Here is a 21,277-nt window from a genome sequence, read left to right as displayed (position 1 = left end):
GTCCAGTAAATATTTTTACATCGAATAACTAGCAACTCAAATTTATGGGAAAATATTATTTTATTTACAATTTCAACGAGTATAAAAGAAAATGATTGTTCATTAACAAGTATTTACAGTTCTAACAAGTGTGCGAATATGAAAGTACTTAATCAACGAGGAGTTTGCCACTGGAGAGATCCATCCTGTGCCAGCTTGACTTGACCGGTTGCCAAGAGCTCCAGAGCTCTGGGGAAAGCTCGGTGTTCAGCCTGTTTGACTCTCTCCTGGAGAGTTTCTACGGTATCACCAGGCAACACCGGAACCGCCTCCTGTTCGATGATAGCTCCGGAATCGATTTCCACCTGATTGAACAAACGCTTCGTTCTTATGGGAGCATTCTTGTCGTCGGCTGTTTGATAAATGAAAAAAGAGGGCTGGGAATTTACCTCGACGAAGTGGACGGTACAGCCACTGACTCGAACACCCGCTCGAAGAACATCCTCGTGAGCGTGAGCTCCCTTGAAGGAAGGCAAAAGGGACGGATGGACGTTAAGCAGCGCCCCTTTCCATCTCTTGACGAATTTTTCGGACAGTATCCTCATGAAGCCCGCAAGACAGACGATTTCGACACCCGATTTTTCGAGCTGCTCGGTGACCGCGTCGTCGAAAGCCTCCCGACTCGGGTAGCTCGTGTGCTTTATCACCTGCAGATATTCGAGTGTTAAAATCATGGCGAGCAATCGACAGGGCAAATAAAAGGGGTTGTGTCGGAGTGGAAATACTCACGACGCTTGGAATGCCCGCGCGCTTCGCCCTCGCAAGTCCTTCAACATTTTCCTTGTTAGAAACGACCAAAGTTATTTGTACAGCGTTGGAACGCCGACTCGATCCACGAGTGGCATCGATGAGGGCCTGGAGATTGGTCCCGCTTCCAGAAATAAGAACACCCACTTTTTTCGGCCTGGAGGACAAAGATTCGACCAACGACGGAACGTAAGCTCGCATTTTCGTCTCGATAGCCGAGGCGAAGTTCTGTACGGTGACCCTCGAGTGCCCGCGAACCGCTTCGTGCGATTCAATTCGACCGATTACGAGGGGCTTCTCTATCGCAGTAAGCGTCAAAACTTGCTTCGCGTTTTCGGGTGAACACACGAGTATCGCACCAATTCCGCAATTGAATGTTCTCAGCATTTCCGGCTCGGCGATTCCTCCTGTCAAACATACCATCGAATAACGCAGTTACAGAAAGTTTTTTCACGTAAAACCGCTTCTTGCTTGAGGAGACTCCTTAAACGTTCAAGCTCATCAACCATTTTTACTAGTGCCGATCGTTTTCAAATTTTGACATTCGACCCCTGCAACGAATCCAACTTTCTCTCTGGAATCTCTCCGAAACGTCAATCCTTCGACCGTTTTCAGTATTTCAGAATGTTTAACGTTGCAAAGAAAATCAGCTCATACCCGCAGTAGCGAGCCATCCGAAAACCGGTAGGATATCCCAGGCAGTGGCATCGATCACGGCTCGCGTGTGGTCGGGCAAAACCCGTGGAATATTTTCCGTGAGGCCGCCGCCCGTAACGTGTGCGAACGCCTTGACCAGGTTTGATTTCATAGCCGGTAAAACTCCTTGAGTATAAATCTTGGTTGGTGCAAGCAAGGCTTCGCCTGTGGATGAAAAATCCGAGATAATAGAGTGCGATGATTTTTTTTTTGGAGGCATCGTTCAAGGTGGGGGGAACTCACCGATTGTTTTTCCGTCGCAAAAGGGCGCCGGGTCGTTGAAGGTTTTTCCGGTGAGTTTCAGGACTCTGCGAACGAGGCTAAACCCGTTGCTATGAACTCCTGACGAAGGAAGACCGATGACGACGTCACCGGGAATTATTTCGTCTCTGCGCGGCAGGAGGTTACCGCGTTCGACGGCACCGACCGTGAAACCCGCCAGGTCGTATTCCCCGTCGGCGTACATGTCGGGCATCTCCGCAGTTTCACCCCCGATCTGTCCATCGTCGAAAAGACAAATAAAGTTAAAAATCAAAAGCATGGAATTTGGGTCTTATTCGAAAGCAAAAAACTGACCAGAGTGCAGCCTGCTTGTTTGCAGCCTTGGACAACGCCAGAAACGACTCGCTCGGCAACGTCAACGTCCAGACGTCCGCAGGCGAAGTAGTCAAGGAAAAAGAGCGGCTCGGCACCGTGAGCGAGAACGTCGTTGACGCACATAGCGACGAGGTCGATGCCAACAGTGTCGTGAATCCCGCACTCGATGGCGATCTGTCAGAGATACGATAAAAATTGAATTTTAATACGCGAGCGTGTCGTTCGCGCCAAATGAAATGCTCATCCGCCTGTCTCCGACCTTGAGTTTGGTGCCGACGCCGTCAGTACCAGAGACGAGGACCGGATTCTTGTACCCAGCAGCAGCGACGTCGAAGAGTCCACCGAAGCCTCCGATGCCGCCGAGGAGCCCGGAGCGACTGGTTGACGCAACCATGGGCTTGATCCTCGACACCAGTGAATCCCCAGCTTCGATGTCGACTCCGCTGCTCTTGTACGAAGTTTGCCCCGTGCACAAAATAGATCTCGCGATCCCCTTATGAGCAATGTCCGTCCGGAATTGTTTGCCCTCGAAAACGATTTCCCGAGCTGCCAACGTCGCTCGCGCTGCGGCCAATTCCAAGGCAGGTGCCAGACAAACAGTCATCAGGACTCTGCCGCCTGAATAAACCACAAAAAGCTCTTAGTAAAAAAATCAACAAAAAAGGGCGACTCCCAGCCCGCCGTTTTTTTACCGTTTGTCACCAGTTCTCCTTGCTTCTCGTCCCGAGCGGTACCGCTGTGAAAAACAATATGATTTTCCAGCTCCGTGACTCGCTCCACTCCCCGGATGACTTGCCCCTTGGACGAGGACTCCGGATAGCCAGCGGAGGCGAGAATCACACCCGCGGCGAATACTTCATCGCGCCATTTCAGCGGCACTTCCGATAGATTGCCTCGACAACAAGCGACCATTACTTCGAAGAGATCAGACTCGAGAAGCGGGAGAATGACTTGAGTCTCGGGGTCTCCGAAACGACAGTTGAACTCCAGTACTTTCGGACCGTCCTTCGTGAGCATCAATCCGGCGTACAAGACTCCTGCGTACGAGATACCATCGGCTTTGAGACCTTCGATGCTTCTTTCGACCACCTGCCGCTTCACGATTGTCTCGTAATCGTTGCTATCGAGCAAACGACACGGTCCGTATGCCCCCATTCCTCCGGTGTTTGGCCCGAGATCGTTGTTCAACGCTCTTTTGTGGTCCTGCGTCGGTGGCATTGTCGCCACGGTTCTGCCTGCAACAAATTTTCTCGTTTCATTAATCTAAAAACCTTCCTTCGGTTCCCGCATCACTGGAGTAGCAGGACAACTTTGTTCTTCAATATTTCTAAAGTGGAAATCCAATTCCGAGGAGCCTCTGTCCTCGAATTAAAAATAATTGCAGAAAGTCGGATGCTCAACGCAACGAGGCGCCTTGGAACGGGGATTTGAATTTTTGCGTCGTTCAAATACGGAGAAACGAGGAATCGAGTTGTCCTGGGGCTTGAGTTCACACTGACCATCCGTAAAATAAAGGACGGAAACTTCCTCGCCCTCGAGGAGCTCTTCGACGACGAGATTGTCTCCGGCAGTCCCAAATTTTCGATCCATCAGAATTTCGTCGATCGCTCGACAGGCTTCGTCAGCGTCCTTGGCCACGACGACACCTTTGCCTGCTGCTAGACCTGCTGCCTTTACCACGCGAAACTCCTTCGAACTGGAACGAAGGGAAACCGGTTGAAACATCGAAAGATTCAATTGCTACGTACGGTGGTTTCTATAATCGATTAAGAAAATCGATCAACATGTCGCTGAAGTTTCCAACGTTGGACTTCAACGGAATGGAAAAAAAAAAAGAATTTCGATTCATATCTTTTTTATTGTACGGAACACTTTGAGAGGTCAAAAAAATAAGACGTACCAAATATTGTAGAAAAATTCGGTCCGGAACACCCCCATTTCGGGGGTTGAAATTTTCGAAAATTTCAAAAATCGAAAAAATGACCTCCAACGATGGGTTCGAAACATGTTTCACGCGATTTTCAGTCGAATGAGACAAAAGTATAATGACCGAAAAAAAAAAAAAAATTTCGAAGGCAATGGACTATGAAAAAATTCCAAGGTTCGAAAATTTTCAAAATTTTCGAAAATTAAAAAAATCGAACAAACGACCTCCCACGATGGGTTCGAAACATGTTTCACGCGATTCTGAGTCGAATGAGACAAAGTTGTAATGACCGAAAAAAAAAAAATTTTCGAAGGCAATAGACTATGAAAAAATACCAAGGTTTGAAAATTTTGAAATTTTTTTTTTTCGGTCATTACAACTTTGTCTCATTCGACTCAGAATCGCGTGAAACATGTTTCGAACCCATCATGGGAGGTCGTTTGTTCGATTTTTTAAATTTTCGAAAATTTTCGAACCTTGGAATTTTTTCATAGTCCATTGCCTTCGAAATTTTTTTTTTTTTTCGGTCATTATACTTTTGTCTCATTCGACTCAGAATCGCGTGAAACATGTTCCGAACCCATCGTGGGAGGTCGTTTTTTCAATTTTTGAAATTTTCAAAAATTTTCGAACCTTGGCATTTTTTCATAGTCTATTGCCTTCGAAATTTTTTTTTTTGGGGATGTTCCGGAACGATTTTTTCTACAATATTTAGTACATCTTATTTTTTTGACCTCTCAAAGCGTTCCATACGATAAAACAGTTATGAACCGAAAATTTTATTTTTTTCCATTTCGTTTAAGTCCAACGTTGGAAACTTCAGCGACATTCGATCAACAGTAAAATGTTGATAAAAACTGGACGGACTGCCATCGCGAGTAACTTACTTTCTTACAAATTTTTTCGCCTCGCTTGCATCCGTGAATGCTCTCCACTTTGCCGTGGGAATTCCGTGCCGATCCATGAAAGATTTTGCCCAGTCTTTGTCAGCCTCGATCTTCGCTCCAGATCTACCAGGCCCAAAGCACAAAATTCCTACCCGGGAGAGCTCGTCCGCGATTCCGTTTGCCAAGTAATCCTCGGGTCCGACCACCACGAGATTGACTCCTTCTTTTTTGCTCCATTCAGCCACTTCCTGTCAAGTACAATTTCGTGTCAATGTCAAAACCCAATTTATTTAATTTTCCTCACTTTTAACTTCGTTATTCTCATTCTCACCTTGTTGTTCTTGAGGTCATTGAATTTCACCAGGGAAACTTTGTCGACTTCAGCAATTCCAACATTACCAGGAGATACATAAACATGCCTCACCTGAAAAGCGAATTAAAATATTAGGAAAGCACGATTTTTTCAATCATTAATTTTCACAATTTTTTCCTCGCGAGCTCTAGAAAGTTTGAAAATTCGAATCAATTTCCCGAATTTTTATACTCTTCCAGCAAAAAGTTTATGAAAAAAATTCAAAAAAGTTGTGGAACAAGTTCTCATGCTGTTATCTTAAAAGGTAGAAATTTTTCGGCTTATTTATACCTTTCAGATCGTCCCCGATTTTAGAGGAAATTTTTCTGTATTTTTTTTTAACAGAAAACATAAATAAAGAGCTCATTCAAGCTTCAATTTGGTTTTTTTTTAACTTTTTGCGATTCTTCAAAGTAATACTGTTTTTTATGAAAAATTGGCAATTCAAAAAACCCCCCGTGGAACGCGAGAATGATAAGGATTCATGGAAAACTCCGAAATGACAAAAAGTTGCATTGATTTTTGCTGACTTCGTGGAAATTTTATCGAATTTTTTTCCCCCGTTTTCAATCGTTTTTGTAAATTTTTTGAAATTTTTTCCCCCATTTTTCCTGACTGCGAATGTATTTTTTCTACCATTCAATTGTTCACTCTGTAATTGTTACTGGACTGTAATGACTGTTTTCATCAACATGTTTTGCCAATAAAACCATGGTTTTAGAGACAGGTGAATTCATTGATCAAAGTTTCAACCAAATTTATACGATGGTTATGAGCGCAATAAATGTTCTTATAATTAATCATTTTTATTTTCATTACCTTGGGAGATTGAGCCAGCTTCCAGCATATAGCGTGCTCTCTGCCTCCGCCACCAATAACCAACACCACGTTTTCTTCACCCATGCCTTGAACCAATTCCACTACCATTATTGAGGAATGAAAGATCGAGGAAATCAAAACCGCGTAAACAATAAAAATCCAGTGTTTTTCTTTGAGCACACTTCGTTACTATTTCAACGTTTTGTTTAACGAGTTTTGTGATCAGTACAATCGAGCACTATAAATTTGATTTATCTGTTGGAATACGCTAAATTTTAAACGAAACTTCAGCTTCAACACATTCACTTTTGACTGTATAGACTCGAAAGTATTGGGAAACGTAATTGTTCTTACGTGTTTGTAACGAGGGAAAAAAGTTATAGAAATTGATTGTAATAACGAAAATAAATCATCAACTGAAGATGTTTTGAACGTTTCCTGGACTCACACTCGAGTTTTTTGGAAGGGAAAATACATTTGAAAGGAGCAAATGTGCTCCTCAGCTTATAGCACGTTAGTTTTACACTGATTCTCTTTTTCGGTTCCACATCGAACGCGATCACACCGGTACTTAAATTCTTTGTCCCTCACGCATGCGCGTTCCATCCCGTCTCACTCTGACTGGACTCGACCAATCATAATCATCCATTCATTTTACAGGGTAGTCTGACCTCTCGTGGCCAACCATTTAACAACTTTCTTCTAATCGCTGCCCGGTCTTATATTCAAGGCCGCTCAGTTTCAGTCGACTGTCGAATATCTCTAAGCCGCATCTCCGAGTTGGCCCGGTTTACAATAACAAAACATGTCACACAGAAACCTCCCATTTTTTTATTATTCAATTCTCACGTTCATTACTACTTCGTCATTTACCGGCTTTTATTGTTTTTTGGATACACAAGTTACAAGATTTAACACGTTCATAAAAACAAAGAAACATTTCTTTGTACTTATTTCGAAATCTAAAAAATCGGAGATTTAAATATTTTGTAAATCAATTCCCAAATTTTCGTTCTGACTTTTAATTATGATTTTAAGTAATGCGTAGACGAGATTTGCGGCGGTCATTGCCACGATATGTTATCCGCAAATTATACAATAATAATAGATAAAAATACTTACTGTATAGACAATTGATTTGTAATGTATGGAATGAATCTGAAGAACTTCACCCTACGTGTTCGACCAATTACAAATTGGTTATGCTGCAGTGCGCTCTCGAATTTGGCTGTTACCACTTGTTTGCAGCGTGATTTTTTTTTCAAGAATATAGAAAGGCTCCTATGCGGGGAATTGATTCTCAACGACTGATGAAGTTTCGAGCTTCGCGGGGGTTCGCTCAAGTTTATCGCATTATTAATGATAACTCGTTGATCATTCGAATAAAAATTAAAAAAAGGGGGTTTTGAGCTACGGACCATGCTATCGCAGCACGTTGTTTTCGTAATGAGTTTCGAGATCCTCCAGGGGTCATTCGCGTCATTCTTATCTGAACGATGTTGATACTTTTGCTTTCGAAACGTGCTTCGACAGAATATGGCGAGCGGCGATTTGTCGATATTCGTATTTCAACACAGCGCTAAAATCGGGCTCGCGGTCTCTTGCATTTGTTTCGAAAACAAAAAAGCAAGGGTAAAAATCGCGCCAACTCCCGAGCTCGTGACGTTTAGCGACAACGTGATTATGTCAAAAATACAAATGGATGAAATATGTTGAGATTGTTGTCGTTCGTTCGTTCGACGAGACTCTCGGCATCATGGCTTCAGCGAAATTTGAGCTCGGGCATCGAATGCCGGCCAGAATTCCAAAAAACTGTAAAGAAAAAAACGAAAAAGGAAGAGTCGCCGCCAGTCGATCCAGCAGTTCTAGCGGACGCGGCGAGCGCTAGCGAGTGTAAAAAAGTTGCTGCCCCGCCGGTTCGTCACCCTCGTAGTTTATCAGGCGACCAGAGTGGAAATATCATCTCCCCTATACGTAAATATCTATCGACAGAGTCGGAAGACCACGGAAAGAAAAAAGGTTCGAGTGTACAGATGGAACCCAGAGGAAAATAACAGAAGACCCTGGATGCAAGAATTTTCGATAGACCCGAACGAATGCGATGGAACAATGGTTCTCGACGTTCTGACGACTATAAAAGCCCGGCACGATCCCACTTTGTCTTTTCGCAGATCATGCCGCGAGGGAATCTGTGGAAGCTGTGCTGTTAACGTCAACGGTATCAACGTTCTCGCTTGCATAACGTAAGAGATAAGGACTGAAAAATAATCGAGGATAACGACGTCGCTCGCCCTAACCTCTAAGAAAAATAAAATAATTCAAAACTCATTTTTCCCACAGAAAATTCGATCCAAATCCACGAAAACCTCTCATTATTTATCCGCTCCCTCATGCCTACGTGATCCGAGATTTAGTGCCTGATTTGAGTCTGTTTCTCGACCAGTACAAAGCGATCGGTCCCCATCTCGATCGCAAGTCTGACGGCAAGATAACGGGTAAACGACAATTGTTACAGAGTCAGCGCGATCGTCAAAAACTCGATGGCCTCTACGAGTGTATTCTTTGCGGATGTTGCTCTTTTTCCTGCCCTCCTTATTGGTGGCTCGGTGACAAATATCTCGGCCCTGCTGTTCTCTTGCAGGTATATCGCGAGATTCGTCGCTTAACCAATAAAAAATGTTCTCTTCCACGCTTCCACCCTCCCAGAACACCACTAAACAAAAGACCTGCCATTTCCACCTTGAAGCGACCTCTGGGAGAACTATGAAACCAAATTGGCTATTCTCCCTGCCCTCCGGCTACGAAACCATACGAGTGACGTTGTCGCAGCGACTTTTCTCTCCCCCCCCCCCCCCCCCCCCCCCATTGAATCCAGGCTCAAATTTCAACATCGTAATTCGACATTTTTACGTCTCTGGACGTCGCTTCGAGCTTGAGTCCCAGTCGAGTGTTTTTTTTGAGTCTCTTTCAACCGTTAGGACACAATACTTTCCAGGCGTACAGATGGATCATCGATTCTCGAGATGAGGCCCACGCCGAGCGACTCTCCAAGCTCCGTGACTTTTATTCCGTCTTTCGTTGTCAGACAATCTTCAATTGCACGAAAACGTGTCCAAAGGTCTGTAGATTAAAAGAATCTTAGAATTTCCTGATTTTTATCAATTTTTCATATTTATTATAAACATATACATTGTTGCGTGGGGAACGAAAACAAGGGTTTAAATCCGGGGCGAGCAATAGCGGAGATAAAACGCCTGTTGGTTGGCCTGGCGAGCAAGGAAAAACCGGATTTGGAGAACCCTACAGCGGACCCGTGCGGAGACGAGTCGTCGAGCCCTTACTGTTGACGTAGCGCCACAAACATCATCGAGTATCTTGGCATATCATTAGCCGTGTAAACAGAATCATTTTGTGCGTATGTAAACACAATAAACTTGTTCCACTTAATCCTTCGAGTCTTGTCGATTCGAGCGTCATGAAAACGTCGATCTTGAACCCCGCAGTTTTCTTACTTGGCCCTCTCGAGCGCATCTGCCAACTTTTTATACTTTTCGTCATAAACTTTGTCTTCTTGAAACTTACATAATATGCTTGGTCATCACATTCGAGTATCAAATATTATTGGATTGAAAAATAAACGAACAACCGAAATAACAATATTTGATATATACATATATGTACAGGCGTTAAGTCGCGGACACGCTTTATCTACGGCGAAGCCTTTTTGCCAGGGGAAGAGCCGGTTCGTCAAAATTTTCGGGCTGGTTGTATCTCTGCGACTCTTCAGTCGCATTGTTCTCTTGCTCGTACGAACTTATCAGCGCGTTTACCTTTGCTCGCATCTTGTAATCCTTGAGCCAAGGATGCATTCGTATTTGCCCTATTTGAATCCGCTTTATAGGATCAGTCGTCATCATGCGTTTTACCTGTAAACGCAAAACGTTGATGAGTTTTCCAGCAGAAGAGACGATCAAGGAGAATCGGATGAACGCAACTCTTACCAAATCAATCGCCCGGCTCGTAACACCCTCGAAAATGCTCGGTGTACACCGATACATCCCCTTAATGATCTGATCTCGCAAAGGGATCGTTGCGTTGCGAATAGTAAAGGGAGTTCGGCCCGTCAAGCAGACGTAAAGTATCACCCCGAGGCTCCACACGTCGACCTGATTCGTGTAAGTTCCTCGCCCGTTTGTGAGCAGCATTTCGGGCGCGACGTACATCGGGGTACCACAAAAAGTACGCATCATGGTCTCTTCGTCGACGAATTTCGATAGCCCGAAATCGGTTACTTTGACCAACGGGTACTCAGCGTTACTTGCCAGTAGGATATTCTCCGGCTGCATGAAAAATGAATTAAAAAAGGAAATAAATTATGAAAATAATGGTGGAAAATACAGCAAATAATTCAAGCTGCACAACACGTTCCTAAATCATTCAGACTATGGTAACTAGAAAAACAAAGTATTCAGGGTCATATCAAGTTCAAAAATGAACTGTTAATTCGTTTTTAAGATATGCTGGATCGCGAATAATGGGCATTGAGTAGTACTCCGTTGGTATGAATCAATGACTTCGGGTATCTTCAGTTTATTACTATTTTAAGCTTCGAAAATGTTCATTCGAATCGGAAATATTAAAAATTCTGTAAACCAGTAAAACATGCATAATTTAATAGGAAATGAGAGTGAAATTCGTGCAGCTCATCAGCTTTCAAGATTTTAGGTGCACCAAATATTAATGTGAAAAATTCTTTGATACAAAAAAATCGAAGAAAAAAGAAAAGAGGAGACTGCCATGTACCTGAGAAGTGAAAATGAAAAAATACAATTAAGAAGATTCTTAGAAGCGAGCTTTTTCAATGGCGACAAATGCAATCACCTTCAAATCGCGATGTGTTATTCCTTGCTTATGAAGATAATTCACAGCAAGGACGATCTGAAAGAAAATCAATTTAGTAACGTCTTCAGGCAATCCATCCGATGCGGTGATTCTATCAAAGAGCTCGCCACCTTCCATCATTTCAAGGACTATGAACATTTTGGTTGGAGTGTCCACGATTTTTTCCATTTTCATAATGCACGGCTGGAATAAATATGTTTGGTCATTATTCGTTTAGGCTCTTCGTCTCCTCGCTCATCGATGTCGCCGCGTTCATTTATCAAAAACGTACTCACATGTCTCAGAGACCTGAGTATGTTTACTTCGGTCCTTATTCGATCTGCCTCCAGAACCATGTCTGTTTCATGTCCTCGTGTTAAAGTTTTTTTAGAAATTGTTTTTAGGGCGAATCTTGCACCGGTGTAAACATCGAGAATTAGCTTAACTTCGCCACACGCCCCTGAACCCAGAGTGCGAGAAACTATGTATTTAGATTTCAACTCTTGGGGTAGACAGTCGCTTTCAGGATTGGAACTCCTCAAATATGTGTATACTGTGAATCAATGATATATTACTTAATGGAAAGTATCTGCCTATCGATTGAATGGAAAAAACGTTCGCAAGAGAATGTTAGAAGTTTGGTATAATCGAAAAATAAAAAAATTTTTTGTATAAAAACTTTCCAAAAGTGAATAAACTGGGACTCTGTACAGAGCTTTTGCCGTAATTCTATGACTATAATGCTTGATCAGTTAGGAAGATAAATTTTTGATAACTAATGCGTGAACTACCTTAACTAGAAATTAAAAAAATACCTTCGATGTTTTGTTTTGCTAAGGCAATAACATCGTTGTGTCGCAATATCACTTTGTTGCCTTTGCCAACTTTGTTTCCATTGACAAAAGTCCCATTGAAACTGAGATCCTCCAAGTAAACAATGACATCTTGTGCACTCAAGGGTGACACTTCACGTGTTATGCGCAAATGGAATTTGCTTATGACACTCAATTCGATATCGGTCCATTCTCCATCAATTGGACGTACGTCGCAACTAGTGTGACGTCCTATGGTATAGACATCCTTAGACATGACTGTAAACGATAACAATCGGTACTGTTGACGATTCTTTTTAGCGGGCGCGGCAGTGCGTCGAAGTTTCTAAAAACTTACCAAGGTGTTTGAAACGTCCTGAATTTGGAAAGAGTCGGCCCCAGATTACTTGGCTAGGCGGAGTGATCTCCTGAGATTGCGTCAGGAGAGCGTCCGCAACATTCTGGGTATCTGGCAAAGTCAATGGAATCTCTTCGTCTACCGTCGCCATTTCTCTATTTGTCTTGCACCGATTTTACGTCCGAAAGTGAAAATTTCGCGTCTAGGCGTGTCACTATACAGTTTTCAGAGTGAATGGCAAAAAATGTAAACAAATATATTGTTGCCTGCGGGCTACCCGAGCTAACCCATTCTTCCCTACTCCCAATGGTCTCTTGTTCGAATACAAAGACGCCGTCGAAGCTGAGTTGAAAACAGAAGAAAATTTTACTGAACGCGCCCACTCGTCGCTGTATACTGATAACGAGCTTCCAAAATTTAGATTGTATCCCCAATGTCGGAACAGAAAACGATAGAATCACGCGTATTTACCCGGCAAATAACCACGTGCCCACCAATTCACAATTTTTACAAGCGACTACCGCTTATTCATTGGAACGAAAATTGTTTGGACTTTGAGAAGGGTGAACCGTCCGCCAATTAGAAGCGGTTCTGACGTCCCCACTTTTTACGACCTTTGTTTTGTTTTTTGTTATGACGCCTTTTCACGAATCTCATATGTATCGAACTTTAATCGTAAGTGCGAATTTCGCCGTTGGGTGCTCCTTGGCGCTGCCCATCCTTGGACGCCTTGGACGCCATTACGAGCGAATTATCATCTATCCCTGTCTTTCCCGTGCTTGCTGACTTGCGCCGAATTTGTACGCTCGCTTTCTCTGCTCCTGCAGCTCCTGTCTATCTCGCTCACTCGGCACCCTCGGCACTCTCGGCAGTCACTCGATTCTTTCGTCTCTTCCCTCTTGCCTCTCCTTCAGTTACAACGACTACAACGACGGTTCAACGCCAACGCATCTTCGACGCAGCCAACATTTCGTAGAGCATATCTTCGGTCTTTCGTTTTAATATCGGCTACAATTGATCGTGAGTAATATCAACAAGCATTATCGTTTCCTGATGATTCCTTAACCCGACGAAACTGAGAGAAAAAATAAACGCCACAATCTTATCTGATATAATAACATATATAATTGTATCTCTTATTTTGTAAGGATTCGAGTCGCTCGTCAATCAAGACTAGCGTGTAAGCTCTCGCGACGTCTAGACTTGCGCAAAACAAGAATAAAAAAAACTAGCTTCTACAAGAAATATGTACACACGAAGCAGATCTTCCACGGGCGGTCCAGGCTTCGGAAACGGTGAGAATATCTTTGTTTCGAAGGAGACATTTGATTCATTGAACAACAAAAAAAATGAAGTTCGACGAGTTACTTCTTTTGGGAGCCCTGCTCATGACGCCGCACCGTACGTTCTTTAGCCCCAAGAAAATCAATAGTCGCACTCCCGGCATTCAACAATGGCGGCGTCATATTCGCTTTATGTTCTTTTTTTTTTCTCTCTGTCCCTCCTCCCCTTCCATTGTTGTGTTTTTAACCTACGATCACTCATAATGAAATGATTATTCGTGAATTTTAGGCCGCGGCCAAATGAATTCTGGAAATGCAAACAACTATCAGGCTTCGAATTCGGTAAGTTTTTCACAAATAGGGAATTATGCAAAAATTAACAAACAAAAGAACAACATTGTGCTTTACGCATTTTTGTTGGGCACTCCGTTTCAAAGCTCCCACCTTTGCAAACGTGTTCTTTTTCTGGTTTCGTATTTTTTCTTCTTTTTGCCTGCAAGTAACAAAGGATTCGGCGCAAACACATTTTTCAAGTATCACCAAATGCGGGTGGGATTGTTCGAACGGTAAAAGAAACGAGGTGTAAAAAATGGTTCAAATAAATATCTATATGTAAGAGACAGGGAAGGGAGGGCAAAAGTATTCGTGTGCCAGACTTGTACTTGCGTGTTGTACTAATTAGAGAATTGTTCGTGTTACTCCCCTACCCTGCTGGACAGCAGGATCAAGTAGCTATACAACAATACCGAGGAGGTGTATTTTGCCAGGGGCGAGCTCGCCGGTTGCCCTCATAGCGAAACCGTTAGCCTCGGGATGTATCCTCGGTTATAAGTAGAGCGGCTCTCGTGTCTTATCGCGAGAGTCAGACTTGCAGGGTTGTAGAACGATTCTCTGTCCGAAGCGGTGGCAACGGCTAAGACAATTATGACTTTGCTGAATTGGTCTTTTTTATTAACTCTCAAACTCGTGAGTTTTCAAAGAAACATAAAAAGATAGCAATTCATCGGAGTCATCGATTGGTCTGAGAAGATGCGCCCCTATGTGGAAAATGATTCGTCATACGCATGGGGAAAGAGGGAGCCTTTTGGGCAGTGGGTAAAGGCTATCGGGGGGCAGCTCGTAGAGCAAGCACGATTATACGATTGGCGATCACTGGTCCCTGGTGGGATTTCACAACCGTAGAGGTTCCTTGTGTAGCGGCGGAAAACCCACCCTCTGTTTTTACAGTACAATCCGCAAGGCGGAAATTATGCGCAGTCCAACTACAAGCCTGGACTAATTGAGCCTTCGGCGCCGTTCAAGCCATCAGGCCAGTCAGCACCGCAACATCAGCAGGGTATGAAGCCAAGGCTGCCGCAGCAGCAGCAACAACAACAACAACAACAACAACAACAACAACAACAGCAGCAGCAACAACAGCAACAAGCTCCTCCGACTCCACGATTGAAACCTATACTGAAACAAAGTAGCCTGCCATCCAGCATTGCAGGAGGAACACCAACTACTGGCAGTGCCCAGCCGGCTGTGACGCCATCACCGGTGCCACCACCTACCACAACCATTACAGCAGCCGCAGCTGCTCCTGCTACTCCTGCTGCTGCTGCTACTGCAGAATCTAAGACTACTGATTCTTCAGGAACAACACAACAAGGGCCAACTACTAAGGATGGTGATGATTCTCGATGGGCTGAAGATGATTCGAGCAAGTGGGCCGATACTGACGAACATGGAGCATGGATGGATACCGAAGATGGCCAACAGGAACGACCCAAATGGAGAAGATTCAAGAAACTCGCAGGCAGTGAGTATATATTACATTATTTTTATTTCCTCTCGCTGTTTTTTTCACCTCCGTTACAGATTATACGCATGATGACTCCACACTGCGCAAATTTGAAGGCACTCATTGAAGTTGGTATTAGCTCCGATACGATTATCGTAGCGTAGAGCTTACATCGACTTGTACTTTGTCAATGTGAATCAGTTAACTGACGTATTTATTTAACGGTGAAAATTTTTCAATCGACTTATTTCTCTGACTGCTAATTAACATGTGACTTTTTTTTGTGAATCAGACAAACCGAACAAGAAGCTCAAAAGGCTGCGTATGAATCAAAGACTCCGCAAAGCTCTCATGCCAAAGAATGCGATAATGGTGTTGAACGAAATGAAAGCTGGTGTGCACTTCACTTTCCCGGAGACTCAGGCAATAATGCCTAATTCGTTGTTCCTCGTTCATGCCGAGCTCGAAGGAAAAATTTACGTTGGTCAAGGTCTATCGAAACCGCTTGCTCGTCAGAACGCCGCTGAAAATGCTCTCAAGTGTTTGCTCCTTGAGAAAATGACTGCTGCAGCTATGAAAGAACGCGTCGATACCGACGGTGAGTCGACCACGACAAATGCAACGCCGATGGAGACAGGAACGGCGACAGGAACGGGCGACGAGTCCGGACAAGATCAGTCACAGGCAGCCAAGGAAGAAAACGGAGGGGAGGATGGAGCCGAGGAAAACGACGACGTACCTTGGAGCTCTCTGGCCAGTTTCGCCCTGTACAAACTCTTCCTCGAGTGGCAAAATCAGGGAACCGTTGTTCCTATACCACGACCGGGCGTTCCAGCTCCTACCAAAAACCGAGCGGAGCCAAAACCATCTACCGAAAAGCAGTTGCCACCAAACGCTGCCGACATCCATCCCGTCATGTTGCTCAACCAGATGAGACCCGGCACGACTTACACAGAAGTCGGACGCATCGGGACTCCGCCCAACATACAATTCACCCTTGGAGTCGAAATCAACGGCAACACGTACACTGGAGCTGGTAAGCATTTCCCCCGTTCGTCTTTCTCTCCTATACCATCACTTGACCTCAATTAACCTTTTTTTTATCTTTTCGCGATCTACAGCGAAGAATAAAAAAGATGCGAAAAAGATGGCTGCCAAAGAAGCTCTCAAGGCCCTCTACAACCTCGATTATCCCGAGGAAATAAAAATCGATACTGCTGATGGAGCAGCACATTGATTTTTTCAATCGAAAAGTATCTTTCTCCAAATAGACTCTTACGAAGACATAAAAACCCAATTAAGCGTTCCGACATATACACACACAATTATTCAAGTCTCAAACTTATATACTTTTAAAATTGATAAAAAAATTCGTTTATAACGAACGCATCGATTAATCAGGTATAACTTAAATTACTTTATTCAATTCTTTGCCGTTATTCGGCATAGTATTATTATTACGCAAAGTTTAGACTCCTCTACGAGATATCGTATCGTCTTACTCTTCTTCGGTAGTTACGACGACCTTTCAAGTTCCACCTCGTATCTATCGTTTCAACAATGAATTTTTGTTTCTAACCATCTATTTGTCAATATAATATTTTGACACAACTTCGAGAACTACGCGTTCATAATCGAGCAATGATTTTTATTTGTATAGATTATAGATGTTAAACATTTTGACCTGATCAATAAATATTACCTCTTCACGAACACGTCTTCTCTCACCTTTTTTAACCTCTAGAAGGCCGAAAAGCCTATCGGCTCGCCTTGTGATATGTGATACCAGCAGACACGTAATTCAGGCACTTTTGAAGGACGATTTCAACCTTCGAATCTCGGTCGTCTAAAGATTAACCTTGTAAAGATGGAGATTTTTAAGTTGAAATCGACCTTTTTTTTTACACAATTTATGCGTAATATCGATGAATTTTTCATGTGCAGTGTCCACCCTAATTAGTGGTCGATATTTCGACCAGACCCATCCTATAAAAGTTAATCTTGATTCATTTTATTCTCTCATACACGTGCCAATCGAGGGGTCGTTGAGATCTTGAAGTAAAATGAAAACTACTTTTCATCCAATAAAAATAATTCAATATTTTTGTAAAAGTGACTGCATTCCTTTTAAACGAATTTCATTTTTGGCAATCAAAGTTGTACCCAAAAATGTGACGACGAAAATATTTTAAGCTAGTTTGATGACTCGAAGAGCTTTGAATTGATCGAAATCCATTTTTAACCAGAAGAACATTGGTACAGTAGAAATTCGCTTTTTTTCTTTACGACCAGTCACCTTATTCAGCATTGATTTTTAAACGTTTCGTTGTATCGCGTATACATATGTTCCTCGCATTTCTATGTCGAGTGTTGTTGGAGCGCGGTACTATGGTAACGTTTTCGTTCACACATACGATCTGTCGTCGTGAGAGCGTATAGTTTCTTTCGTCAAGTCTCTGGTGTTGTTTCGTTGTTGAAACGTGTCCTGGTAATGGAGCCTCTGAAGCTCGTTGTTGTGGGACCCGCAGGGGTAAGCAGTTCAAGAAAAGTTTTTTGTTAATAATTATCAACTTTATTATTTATTTACCTAATTTATCATCGATAACAATATTTATCAACAATGCGGGAAAACAAGGTCGGCAAAACAACGATTTCGAATTACTTAGCCGACGCAACGGATATGCAATCCGAGTACAGACCTACGAAAGGCGTGAGAATATTGGAATTTGAAGTTTCTGGAGTAAAAGTTAAAAATGTCACGAGCAAAGTCGACGTTGAATTATGGGACTGCAGCGGGGACCGAAAGTAAGGAATAAAAAAATATGCTTAAAAATTTATGAGTTTGCAGTCGCACGAATCGTAATTACCAATAGTACGATACTTTGATTTAAAAAAATGCTCTTTTTAGGTATGAAAATTGCTGGGCGGCTATGCGAAAAGACGCGATTGGCGTTATTTTTGTAAACGGGCGGCACGCCGACGAGCATCATCTACGCGATCTTGAACGAATGTACGATTACTTCGTCGCTAAACCAAAAATCGAGCCGAAAAGTTGCGTGGTTTTTCATTATGATCTGGAAAAAGTTCGAAACTCCGAAACCACTAAAAATTTTCTGCGTGAGTTGAAATCCTCATGAATTTATTCTTTCTCGCCTGATGTTCCTTTGCCAAATCAATAAACTCTTTTCCGCTCGAATCCAACTGCAGCATCGATTTTTGGAAGAATTTCACAAGTAGCGTGCAACGTGGACGAAGGCGGTGCGAAACTGAAGACCGATTTTCTGGCTTTTCTGAGCACGCTTACGACGAGAAGACAAGAAAAAACAGAGCAGGAAGAGAGAAACATCATGAGGGACACCGGCGGTATATTTCCCTTGAAATAACTGCGAAAAAGAAATAGAAAATGGAACCGCCGAATCTTCCAAAGCCCCCCCCCCCCTGTTGCTATGTTTTTATATGAAACCATTAAAACAAATATAAAAAGAAAAAAAGGCGAATTTTTTCTCTCGCTCTCGATAAATCCCCTAGCGATTGACTCTTGACTAGCTTGTTGGAGAATCGGTTTGAGGCCCCGTGAGGAAATCGTTCAATTCGTTCCAGGCGGTTTGCACTTGTTGCATAGTGGCGGAATGGCTCCACATAGTTGAAAAAACGACGGTCGCTTGCTCGACTTGCTCGAGGTTGCTGGGCTGGGCCTGAATTCTCAATCGTGCTTCTGCCTCGGTCATGGAGTCCCTTTCAATGACTCGTCTGATGGTTTCCTCGAGAGGTATTATACAAGTCCATATTTCGTGGCATACGAATTGCCATTTTGCTTGTATGAGAACAGCGGCTTCCATGACGATGACATGCGAGCCGTCGTGATAATGTCGATCTATTTGTTTCCGCGCTTCGTCGAGAATTGCAGGCCAGACGGCATTGTTCAATTTATTAAGCTGTTCCTCGTTGCTGAAAACTACTTTTCCCAAAGCTTTACGGTTTATCGTCCCGTCTTCTTTCAGTATCGATTTGCCAAAATTCTCAACTACAAGCTCAAAGCATCGTTCACCAGGTTCGTAAAGATCGTGAGCGATTTTATCGCAATTGACGAGAGCAGCTCCCAAAGATTGGAGCTTGAGAGCGACCGAGGATTTGCCACTGGCAATACCGCCGGTGAGTCCGATTATATAAGGCTTCGTTGGTCTACCATCTTCGGAAGATAATCGCGTTCGCTCTTTCAGCCTCGTGCCCAACAACCTCATTCTTTGATTGCTCGAGCTTATTTTCGCCTCCTCGTGTTCTCCGTGATTCAAATCCTCTGCTAGTTTTACCACGTGAATTTCCAAAGGATTGAGCCCCTTACTTTCACGAAGATCATTCACTTTTTTCCCTCCTCTGATCGTCTCTTCGCTGACGACCATAAACTCTAGATTCGGATCCCAAGCAGTCGGTCCATAGATGTCTGTTATTGGCACCAGATCATACCGCGTCAATGGATCCACGTCTTCCAGAAAATCTCTCAAATTCTCAATCCTTTTGGTGCATGGCTCTATCAGCTCCCACAAAATTTTGCCTGTAACCAAGTAACGAAGCTCAAGTTGTGATTTAAATATTATTCATCGCTACTTTAGTTCAGATTTTTTTTTAAATCTCGTCACATTCTTTGTCTTAAACTTTGAGCAGAGCATCAACCAACGACTTTACATCAATGACTTTACAATCAAAGGGAGTAGTGTACATCGAAATTTCATTATTGCATGCGAGAGCTATTTAATACTGAATCGAAACAAAGTTTTGTTGTAACATCAAAATTAGTTTCCCCTCTCTCCTCTTTTCTATTGGACCATCTATTCGTACGAGGTTAAAATACCCTTCAACATATTTGTGTCGGTGACTCCTACTGTGAGCTTGTCCGAGCATCGTAATACAGCTTCGCTGAGAAGAATCTTGTGTCCCTCGTGCAAGCGATCGAAGGTTCCTCCCAGGACAACGTTTTTGTAAACTTTGACACCGTCTTGCACAGGAGAGCAGGAATCGCAGTCTGGAATTTCCTGATCTTGATCATTTTCCATGACCATAAATTTGCATCCTGCAGACGCATTCCCTAAACGATCACGCACAAAAGTGTCGACTTCATTTTTACCATAGTCTTGATCAAATATGACCAATTCAACAGGCTTCTTTGTGTCTATTACGGACCTAGAAGAGTTTTTTATTGCGGTTAGGAGTACTCGAACATCCAGAGGTTGTTGACGCCTGCATTGCTGTTGTTGTGAACTTGTTTTTAATGCTGAGGCCACTGCGTATATGTTGGCGACTGTTTGCGCGTAACAAGAACCGGGACGATTGAATTTCGTCGCCGATCCGGAATGATTATTCGAGAAGAGGCCATTTTTATCAGGAAAATATTGTACGTAAAGAGTTTTCAGTACGTGATCGCCAATGACTGGCAATATTTTTCGAACTTTGGACGGATTAGATAACACCAACAATCCAGTATTTGCCATTTTACGATTGATCCTTAGAACGCTTGTTTGTAACTATTTTTCCCTCTATTTTTACCCTCCGTCTGTCCCGTTTACCCACAATACCGATATATAACCTTCAAACGTAAGAATTTTCCATTCAAAGAACGAGATTTTGCACTATTATTTGGCGGAACAATCATCTGCGCATTCCGATAATGCCGATAGCAATTAAGCTTATGCGGCGATATGTAAAATCCCGCACACTTTATTCCGCTTATCAGCCACTCGTCAGCATGACGATTGAACGGATTCAAACTTACGAAAACTGCTCCATTAGTCCGTTCATTCGCGATAGTAAACATTTGCGATTGAGAGTTAATGGTTCGAACGGTTGATGGGAAGAATCAACACGTGTCATCTGGTAAAACAAAAATTTTTTTTGTCCACAAGAGTGTACATTAGATCGTCCAGAATCCTCAACAATCATTTTTTCACAATAATACTATAATTATGCACGTGTACTTTAGTGCGATGTGTACGTCAATTTTTTTTTTTATTACTCCGAGACTCCGAGCAATTTTAAAAAGTAGCCAGTAGAGTGCAGCATCTCTCGGGGCAAAAGCAGCAGCCTGCCTTGTCATTTCTCCGT

At 43.1% G+C, this 21,277-nt stretch overlaps 6 protein-coding genes across 11 annotated transcripts; 3 read left to right on the top strand and 3 right to left on the bottom strand.

Moving 5' to 3' along the window:
- Window positions 1-41: 41 nt before the first annotated feature.
- On the bottom strand, window positions 42-7,384 carry Gart (trifunctional purine biosynthetic protein adenosine-3 Gart). The gene is made up of 13 exons (XM_043426783.1): window positions 7,187-7,384; window positions 6,065-6,150; window positions 5,225-5,317; window positions 4,894-5,141; window positions 3,579-3,775; window positions 2,772-3,314; window positions 2,339-2,697; window positions 2,059-2,253; window positions 1,726-1,978; window positions 1,444-1,647; window positions 769-1,193; window positions 429-686; window positions 42-344 (listed from the first exon to the last, which is right to left on the bottom strand). Exons 2-13 carry the CDS (start codon window positions 6,146-6,148, stop codon window positions 153-155), a joined length of 3,051 nt encoding a protein of 1,016 aa, XP_043282718.1. The 5' UTR covers window positions 6,149-6,150; window positions 7,187-7,384; the 3' UTR covers window positions 42-152.
- Window positions 7,385-7,758: 374 nt separating this feature from the next.
- LOC122415038 (succinate dehydrogenase [ubiquinone] iron-sulfur subunit, mitochondrial-like) lies at window positions 7,759-9,511 on the top strand. The gene is made up of 5 exons (XM_043426823.1): window positions 7,759-7,980; window positions 8,057-8,307; window positions 8,405-8,705; window positions 9,060-9,182; window positions 9,280-9,511. The coding sequence occupies exons 1-5, from the start codon at window positions 7,774-7,776 to the stop codon at window positions 9,409-9,411; spliced, it is 1,014 nt and encodes a 337-aa protein (XP_043282758.1). The 5' UTR covers window positions 7,759-7,773; the 3' UTR covers window positions 9,412-9,511.
- LOC122415034 (serine/threonine-protein kinase Chk2-like) lies at window positions 9,429-12,824 on the bottom strand. The gene is made up of 6 exons (XM_043426807.1): window positions 12,116-12,824; window positions 11,761-12,036; window positions 11,242-11,498; window positions 10,946-11,149; window positions 10,066-10,404; window positions 9,429-9,990 (listed from the first exon to the last, which is right to left on the bottom strand). Exons 1-6 carry the CDS (start codon window positions 12,264-12,266, stop codon window positions 9,769-9,771), a joined length of 1,449 nt encoding a protein of 482 aa, XP_043282742.1. The 5' UTR covers window positions 12,267-12,824; the 3' UTR covers window positions 9,429-9,768.
- A 123-nt stretch (window positions 12,825-12,947) lies between these two features.
- Window positions 12,948-16,894, top strand: LOC122415031 (double-stranded RNA-specific editase 1-like). 6 transcript variants are annotated; one of them, XM_043426800.1, is made up of 6 exons: window positions 12,948-13,135; window positions 13,264-13,410; window positions 13,688-13,740; window positions 14,626-15,199; window positions 15,474-16,217; window positions 16,303-16,894. In XM_043426800.1, exons 2-6 carry the CDS (start codon window positions 13,362-13,364, stop codon window positions 16,416-16,418), a joined length of 1,536 nt encoding a protein of 511 aa, XP_043282735.1. In that variant the 5' UTR covers window positions 12,948-13,135; window positions 13,264-13,361; the 3' UTR covers window positions 16,419-16,894. The 6 variants fall into 6 exon arrangements, with proteins under 6 accessions (XP_043282735.1, XP_043282737.1, XP_043282736.1 ...); XM_043426802.1 differs by having other exon boundaries at window positions 12,949-13,135; window positions 14,701-15,199; XM_043426801.1 differs by lacking the exon at window positions 13,264-13,410 and having other exon boundaries at window positions 12,949-13,135.
- An 836-nt stretch (window positions 16,895-17,730) lies between these two features.
- On the bottom strand, window positions 17,731-21,157 carry Ppat-Dpck (Bifunctional Phosphopantetheine adenylyltransferase - Dephospho-CoA kinase). Its single transcript, XM_043426796.1, has 2 exons — window positions 20,031-21,157; window positions 17,731-19,733 (listed from the first exon to the last, which is right to left on the bottom strand). Exons 1-2 carry the CDS (start codon window positions 20,665-20,667, stop codon window positions 18,724-18,726), a joined length of 1,647 nt encoding a protein of 548 aa, XP_043282731.1. The 5' UTR covers window positions 20,668-21,157; the 3' UTR covers window positions 17,731-18,723.
- On the top strand, window positions 17,802-18,564 carry LOC122415041 (intraflagellar transport protein 22 homolog). The gene is made up of 3 exons (XM_043426828.1): window positions 17,802-17,986; window positions 18,090-18,298; window positions 18,389-18,564. The coding sequence occupies exons 1-3, from the start codon at window positions 17,802-17,804 to the stop codon at window positions 18,562-18,564; spliced, it is 570 nt and encodes a 189-aa protein (XP_043282763.1).
- Window positions 21,158-21,277: the final 120 nt, after the last annotated feature.

Source organism: Venturia canescens, chromosome 8, assembly GCF_019457755.1.
Source record: "Venturia canescens isolate UGA chromosome 8, ASM1945775v1, whole genome shotgun sequence".
Classification (NCBI taxonomy): Eukaryota; Metazoa; Arthropoda; class Insecta; order Hymenoptera; family Ichneumonidae; genus Venturia; species Venturia canescens.
The sequence above is the reverse complement of the archived record's forward strand: the minus strand, read 5'-3'. Positions and strand labels throughout refer to the sequence as shown.

Excerpts from the sequence above, each read along its gene's own strand:
- LOC122415034 (XM_043426807.1), bottom strand. The coding sequence starts at position 12,266 with ATGGCGACGGTAGACGAAGAGATTCCATTGACTTTGCCAGATACCCAG. Across the intron at positions 12,037-12,115 it reads AGGACGTTTCAAACACCTTG|TCATGTCTAAGGATGTCTAT; the intron begins GTAAGTTTTTAG and ends TATCGTTTACAG. Across the intron at positions 10,405-10,945 it reads TAACACATCGCGATTTGAAG|CCGGAGAATATCCTACTGGC; the intron begins GTGATTGCATTT and ends TTTTTCATGCAG.
- LOC122415031 (XM_043426800.1), top strand. The coding sequence starts at position 13,362 with ATGTACACACGAAGCAGATCTTCCACGGGCGGTCCAGGCTTCGGAAAC. Across the intron at positions 13,411-13,687 it reads CGGTCCAGGCTTCGGAAACG|GCCGCGGCCAAATGAATTCT; the intron begins GTGAGAATATCT and ends CGTGAATTTTAG. Across the intron at positions 13,741-14,625 it reads ACTATCAGGCTTCGAATTCG|TACAATCCGCAAGGCGGAAA; the intron begins GTAAGTTTTTCA and ends CTGTTTTTACAG.
- LOC122415038 (XM_043426823.1), top strand. The coding sequence starts at position 7,774 with ATGTTGAGATTGTTGTCGTTCGTTCGTTCGACGAGACTCTCGGCATCA. Across the intron at positions 8,308-8,404 it reads AACGTTCTCGCTTGCATAAC|AAAATTCGATCCAAATCCAC; the intron begins GTAAGAGATAAG and ends TTTTTCCCACAG. Across the intron at positions 9,183-9,279 it reads GCACGAAAACGTGTCCAAAG|GGTTTAAATCCGGGGCGAGC; the intron begins GTCTGTAGATTA and ends AACGAAAACAAG.
- Ppat-Dpck (XM_043426796.1), bottom strand. The coding sequence starts at position 20,667 with ATGGCAAATACTGGATTGTTGGTGTTATCTAATCCGTCCAAAGTTCGA. Across the intron at positions 19,734-20,030 it reads CGACACAAATATGTTGAAGG|GCAAAATTTTGTGGGAGCTG; the intron begins GTATTTTAACCT and ends ACTTGGTTACAG.
- Gart (XM_043426783.1), bottom strand. The coding sequence starts at position 6,148 with ATGGGTGAAGAAAACGTGGTGTTGGTTATTGGTGGCGGAGGCAGAGAG. Across the intron at positions 5,318-6,064 it reads AGCTGGCTCAATCTCCCAAG|GTGAGGCATGTTTATGTATC; the intron begins GTAATGAAAATA and ends TTCGCTTTTCAG. Across the intron at positions 3,776-4,893 it reads GCGAAAAAATTTGTAAGAAA|TTCGAAGGAGTTTCGCGTGG; the intron begins GTAAGTTACTCG and ends CCTTCGTTCCAG.
- LOC122415041 (XM_043426828.1), top strand. The coding sequence starts at position 17,802 with ATGCGGGAAAACAAGGTCGGCAAAACAACGATTTCGAATTACTTAGCC. Across the intron at positions 17,987-18,089 it reads GACTGCAGCGGGGACCGAAA|GTATGAAAATTGCTGGGCGG; the intron begins GTAAGGAATAAA and ends TGCTCTTTTTAG. Across the intron at positions 18,299-18,388 it reads AACCACTAAAAATTTTCTGC|CATCGATTTTTGGAAGAATT; the intron begins GTGAGTTGAAAT and ends ATCCAACTGCAG.